Source organism: Salmo trutta, chromosome 22 (genome assembly GCF_901001165.1).
Source record: "Salmo trutta chromosome 22, fSalTru1.1, whole genome shotgun sequence".
NCBI classification, from domain to species: domain Eukaryota; kingdom Metazoa; phylum Chordata; class Actinopteri; order Salmoniformes; family Salmonidae; genus Salmo; species Salmo trutta.
This window is the reverse complement of record NC_042978.1, coordinates 11,138,452-11,144,563: the sequence shown is the minus strand read 5'-3', so window position 1 is coordinate 11,144,563 and position 6,112 is coordinate 11,138,452. Positions and strand designations below refer to the sequence as shown.

General features: G+C 42.9%; 1 protein-coding gene across 1 annotated transcript; it reads left to right on the top strand.

Annotated features, from left to right (window-relative positions):
- The first annotated feature begins 241 nt into the window (after positions 1-241).
- On the top strand, positions 242-5,591 carry rtca (RNA 3'-terminal phosphate cyclase). The gene is made up of 11 exons (XM_029706568.1): positions 242-716; positions 834-934; positions 1,450-1,593; positions 1,846-1,969; positions 2,205-2,263; positions 2,352-2,493; positions 2,716-2,837; positions 3,168-3,226; positions 4,307-4,401; positions 4,625-4,729; positions 4,851-5,591. Exons 1-11 carry the CDS (start codon positions 675-677, stop codon positions 4,947-4,949), a joined length of 1,092 nt encoding a protein of 363 aa, XP_029562428.1. The 5' UTR covers positions 242-674; the 3' UTR covers positions 4,950-5,591.
- Positions 5,592-6,112: the final 521 nt, after the last annotated feature.

The following is a 6,112-nucleotide window of genomic DNA, read 5'->3' as shown; positions in this document are numbered from 1 at the left end:
TTGTCCAATTACGGTCAAAAGTGTATTTTTTTTCTTCATTTTTGCTAACCCAAACTCTTTTCCTAACCTTAACGTAGCAGGTTATGAGAATTAGGTTAGGGCTAGGAAAAGGGTTAGCTAAAATGCAAGAACAAAACAACTTTTGACCTTAATTTGACTAAAACTGGAGTCCTTCTAGCCATGACCCTTTCCCCCCCCACTACCAAGTTTGAACAGGGAGAGTGTGGGGTTCATTGCGTTGCTTGCTGATCACTAGTGCGCATGTGCTAACTATCAACAGACTCAAGAGTAGCAGCTCTGTGGTGGCAGCCTATGCTGAGCAATATATTCCATGGACATTTTTGAATAACATGTGAACATCCCAGTTCAAATATAACCCGTTTTTGGGACCATTGCGGATGTAACTTTTTTCTCAGTGATAAGAAATTGCTTTAATTGATTAGGCCTAAGTACTACCGCACTGCGCAGTGACTGTTGGGGGAAGTTCGCGGCTGGACTTGCTGTATTGTCTGCCCCAGACACCGCCGAGTGTCTTCTACAAGCGCTGTCCAAGGCTACTTCAGAGCAGACAATCCACATTGGCGTGTTTTCGCATCATTAAAGACCGCAATAATACATTTCGTAGAGCGGTGAAGTCATTGAAAAGTATAAATATTTGTCTTGTTTTTTCAAAAATGGCCGCAGCAGTGGAAATGGACGGAAGTATAATGGAGGGTGTGAGTATTTCACACGATTAAAATACACTTTCTACTACATATTTTATAAAAATGGTTTGACAGTAAACTTAGGATATGTATTTACTGTGTACATTGTCATGTTTTGTCCTCTTTCAGGGCGGGCAAATTTTGAGAGTAACCGCCGCACTGAGTTGCATCAACGGCGCATCCATCAGAATACACAAAATCCGCGCAGGTAGAAGTACACCAGGATTAAGGTAATTAATTTAATAAATCTTGGCCATAATATCATAGAGAGTATGTATAACAACAAACGCCACATGTCATTACTAATAAATGAAAGCTTCACTCTAGTCGCAGTCTATAGCCCTGGGGCGATCCCCGGCGACCCGATAGAAGTTTAGTGAATCAGAAAACAAAGCAAAGTTGGTCTAAAGGACCTTTCTTCTCAAAGCAGATGTAGCATTAACGTACGTCTCCGATAAACAATTGATAACAGTTTTACAGCCTTTATTTGTAACTTGTCTAATTTGTTTTATATTTAACGGCAGATGCCCTCGTACATTTTTCATGTGATCCTTTGTTGGTTAATGCGCAAGCACATGGCTGTTCACTTATTCCTATCAACAACTGAGCTAGCCTACTCAAATTTTCCTTCATTGCCTATGTTATTCTGCACAGATAATATCAAAGCCTACATATTTTTCTAGTGAAATAAGACGTTTGTTCCTTTTCATTGTTAACCCGCCGCCCCCCTTCCCCTTTTCACAAGACCACAACATCTGTCAGGGTTGGAGTTGGTGAGAGACATTTGTTGTGGAAATCTAGAGGGTGGCACAGTGGGATCTACTGAAGTCACACTCATCCCTGGGAAAATAAAGTCTGGGAAGCACACCGCAGACCCCCAAACAGCAGGGTAAATCATGTCAGGCTGCTTCTCTGTTTTTCCAAACTACACATTCAAATTGAGTATGGGACAGACAGTTTGTGTTAAAAACCTTGTAGTTACTATCAACCTGACATATTTGATACCCGTAGAAACACTATCCAAAACAATATCTGGAAGTGTCTATAGAATTTAATACTTAATTTCACCAAACAAATAGGGGAGAAAAGGTACTACATTAGTCTCCTATCTAACTCGTACTTCCGTGTCGCTCTGCGCCAGGAGTGTTGGGCTGCTGCTGCAGGTCTCTCTACCCTGTGCCCTGTATGCTGACGGACCCTCAGAGCTCTGTCTGAAGGGGGGCACCAACGCAGACATGGCCCCGCAGATTGACTACACCATAAAGGTATGGTTAACCTAACCTGTGTTTGTAGAGGTGCCAGTGGTTGTAATGGGGGCTTGTGTATATGGGAAATCATGAATTGGACTTCTCTCAAGTTGTTATATACCCTGTGTCTATAGATAAGCCCGCTGATGGACGGCTTGGTATATGACTGTCACTCGACATCCTCTTATTTGCCATTCTCTTATTGTTGTTAAATGCCATTGGAAATACTTTAATACATACAAATGTCTTCCAGGTTTTCAAGCCCATCGTGGAGAAGTTTGGAGTACATTTTGACTGTGATTTGAGAATGAGGTTAGTATCCCTTCCCGTGTTGGAGAATTGTTGGTAGGATAATACTGCCTGGCCCCCCAGAAAAGGACTGTTCTTCTGTCTCGAATAGGGGCTACTACCCCAAAGGTGGAGGTGAGGTGGTGGCCAAGGTAAACCCAGTGAGTGAGCTGAGCCCCGTCACCATGACCGAACGAGGGACCATCACCAAGATATATGGCAGGTCCTTTGTTGCTGGGGTGCTACCCTATAAGGTACAGCACAAAGGAATGGCTTTGGGTTAGAATTGCCTAGGAATTGTACATTTAAGTTAATGTTTTACCTGTGTAATAATGTAGTACTCAAGTAATGGAGTTGAAGTTTGCACCACAGAGCAGTTCCTTCCACCGATCCATGTGCTACCCTCTATGCACGTGGGAGAAAAAAATTACATTTTGAGTGCAGTTTTGAGTGAGCTCATACTTGTTTCCCTCCAGCTCGCCAAGGACATGGCAACGACGGCGACAAGAGTTATCAGGAGAGAGATAAAGGACCTGTACATAAACATCCAAACGCTGCAGGAGAAGGACATGGCCTGTGGGAGCGGCAACGGCATCATGTGAGCTTATACCTGACGTTTTACCGTTACGTGAACCCTCTGACTGTAAACGCTGTCAAAAGACGCCAATACCCGTATGACCTCAATAAACCTGTATCAGTCACTATGCCAATGTTTTCGGTGACGATCCTTGTCAAACCACTTGCACTAGTAGAGGGTGTATTGATGGTGTCATCTGAAATAATGTTGTCCCTAGTTTGGTGGATAGACGAGAGAAGGGTACTTTTAAATTATTATTACACCATTTTTTTTTTACTGCCATGGGCGATCTGCCATCTTAAATGCTTTGCAGTTCTACCTCATTTTTGACATGCTGTCTACCCTCACCAGAATCATCGCAGAGTCTTCCACGGGCTGTATATTTGCAGGGTCAGCTCTTGGGAAGAAAGGTGAGAAATCCACTGTTCTTGTGCTTGCTTGGTCTGTTAAGTGTACAGTACACGGTGTGCCACTAGTCGGCAACATCCGACAGAGAATGCCTAGCATGTCTGCCCGGATGTGAAACTGTAATATCTGATTGGATGGTGAGTGAAGTAGTGCTTCAACATGAACATTTCTAAGGCCATACAGGGAAGTTGTCAACGGTGGAGAAATAGGAAAATATAGAGAAAAGGGAAAATCTTGCTCATTGTATTTTGTTTGGCTATAGTGGCTACTATTTTCAAATTGCCATCAGCAGATGCATCCGTAGGTCGTTTTTTTTGTTTTTTAGATTGTCTGTTTCTGCAACAACAGTTTGTTCTCTTGGGAGCAGAGTTAGGAGGCGTATGCAGTGCACCTGTTAAGGGAAACAAATGACTCAAGCTTAGAGTAAAGGCGTTGGCATGCTTTGAGCTCAGCTAAGCGAACCGAACGAGTGTGCTCACATACTCCCTTAGGCAATATTACTGTTTGTACGTTTTGAGACGCAGTAGCCAGTATACACTTCCTGAAAATAGTCAGAATTAATCTAAGATGACTCAAGAAATCTGTCGGTTAATTTTGACGTTTTTGCAGAGGAGATCTTAGTCGCACAATTTTACAGTAAACAAAGATGTTTGGTACAGTATTTCTCAATGAAAAAATTTGAATGAAAACGAGTTCTCTCGTTGAATGACAAGTGCTTTATTGAATAATCCCTACTGTGGACCAATCAGACGAAGGGGCGTAGCCATCGGCTTGCCTTGAGGGGAAAATGTGTGTCCGGACAGACACACACCATTACCGAAGTCCAACGCTAACTAAAATGTCACACAATCTTGTCATAATATATGCGCAAACTCTTCCGAACTGTTTTGTCTGGGAAGCATGCATACGCCATAAGAGGCCTGCTGATCTGGGATCAGTTTTGCCTTTTAGATTATAATGAAAACAATTACAAGGGGGAACCTGATCCTAGATCCCACTTCTGCTCTATTAGACACCAAAAATACGGGCCCAGATCTAAAAAAATAAAATTTGACAACTAATGCTTTTCTCCTGTGCCTCAGGTGTATATGCAGACAAAGTGGGCTTCGAGGCTGCAGAGATGCTGCTCAGGAATATAAGGCACAACGGCTGTGTGGATGAGTTTCTCCAGGACCAGGTTAGCAATGACACACACACACACACACACACAAACAGGTATTTCACAACGCAATGTTAGGTGTCGTCCTGTAAGTGATCTATACTAATTGTAAGTAAAGTGAACTTCCAAGTTGAATAGGTGCTTGACCCCTGTCTTTGCCTTACTCTCCATCTAACAGCAGCCACTTGAACTTACTCTATTTAGAGTCATACTGAACTCTTTGTCTTACACTTTCTGGCAGCTCATCCTCTTCATGGCCTTGGCGAATGGCACCTCCAGAATCCGCACTGGCCCAGTCACCCTACACACACAGACTGCCATCCATGTGGCAGAGCAGCTCACCCAGGTGGGTCCCAAAAATGTTTTTAATTTATTTCCAAAGACGCACATTTTTTAATGTTCATGGTTTTATAAACTTTTGTAAAACCAGTCAACTTTTTAATAGAAAGTGTTGTCCTTATTCCCAGGCTAAGTTTACAGTGACCAAGGCAGAAGATGAGAATGCCAGCAATGACACCTACATCATCGAATGCCAAGGAGTGGGTGTCACCAATCCTCATTTCTAGCCACGCCCATGTGTTGTCTCCCCACCCCTTTTATGTTGACATCTCCACCTGCAGTCGTGGATAGAAGAAGAGGCACTGGAGAGACTTGAGGACTCATAGCCGATACACTACTGTGACGTCACTGAATAGTCTGACGCTGCTTCTATTTATATTATGATTTATGGCCCTTGTGGCTCGATATTCAAGCAAATTAATTATTGGTTTAGAAACATACAGCCACATGAGTTGGTCATCGTTGTCCTTTTCCCCCTATTGCATTAACTATCATTACCCTCTTAGCTTGTATAACTCAGGGTATTAATGCCTTACACTGTTATAATAAAAACCTTCGATTTCTGCGTAGAAGTGGTGTATGTTTCAGCAGTTTGTTGAAGCGCCTTATAGTGCATACTGGCTTTTACGACAAACATATTTTCATGTTCTTTGTCCCTAGTTTATCATTTTAGTTCCATGCTGCTGTCCTTTCTTAGGTCAATTAATTATATCATTTTTTGTTGATGGTCACTAAGGTAATGCAGACTAGACTGCAGAGGTTTGTTGGCTACTGTATTAGTCATAAGATTTTTAAAAAAGATAAAAAATACAATTTGGAGATTTTTTGCCACTTTTTTTGTAAACATTTACAAATAAAAATCCTTCCCAGAACAGGAGATGATTTTGAGTAAAATATTTTTCACAGACCTGGATAAATTGAAATATGTGGCTAGAAGTTAGTCATTGGTGATATTTATTTTTTACCCCCTTTTTCTCCTCAATTTTGTGATATCCAATTGCTATTTTGTCTCATCACTGCAACTCCCCAACAGGCTCAGGAGAGGCGAAGGTCAGAGTCATGCGTCCTCTGAAACATGACCCACCAAACCGCGCTTTTTGACACCCGCCCGCTTAACCCGGGAAGCCAGCCACACCAATGTGTCAGAGGAAACACCGTTCAACTGATGACCGAAGTCAGCCTGCAGGCGCCTGGCCTGCCACAAGGAGTCTCTAGAGCGTGATGAGCCAAGTAAAGCCCCCCCAGCCAAACCCTCCCCTAACCCGGACAACACTCGGCCAATTGTGCACCACCCTATGGGACTCCCGGTCACGGCCGGTTGTGACATAGCCTGGTATCGAACCCATGCCTGTAGTGACACCTCAAGCACTGCAATGCCGTGTCTTGGACC

Bases quoted from the DNA above. Each gene is read 5' to 3' on its own strand.
- rtca (XM_029706568.1), top strand. From the start codon at position 675: ATGGCCGCAGCAGTGGAAATGGACGGAAGTATAATGGAGGGT. The intron at 1,970-2,204 runs GTATGGTTAACC...AATGTCTTCCAG, and splicing joins AGATTGACTACACCATAAAG to GTTTTCAAGCCCATCGTGGA. The intron at 2,264-2,351 runs GTTAGTATCCCT...TGTCTCGAATAG, and splicing joins GACTGTGATTTGAGAATGAG to GGGCTACTACCCCAAAGGTG.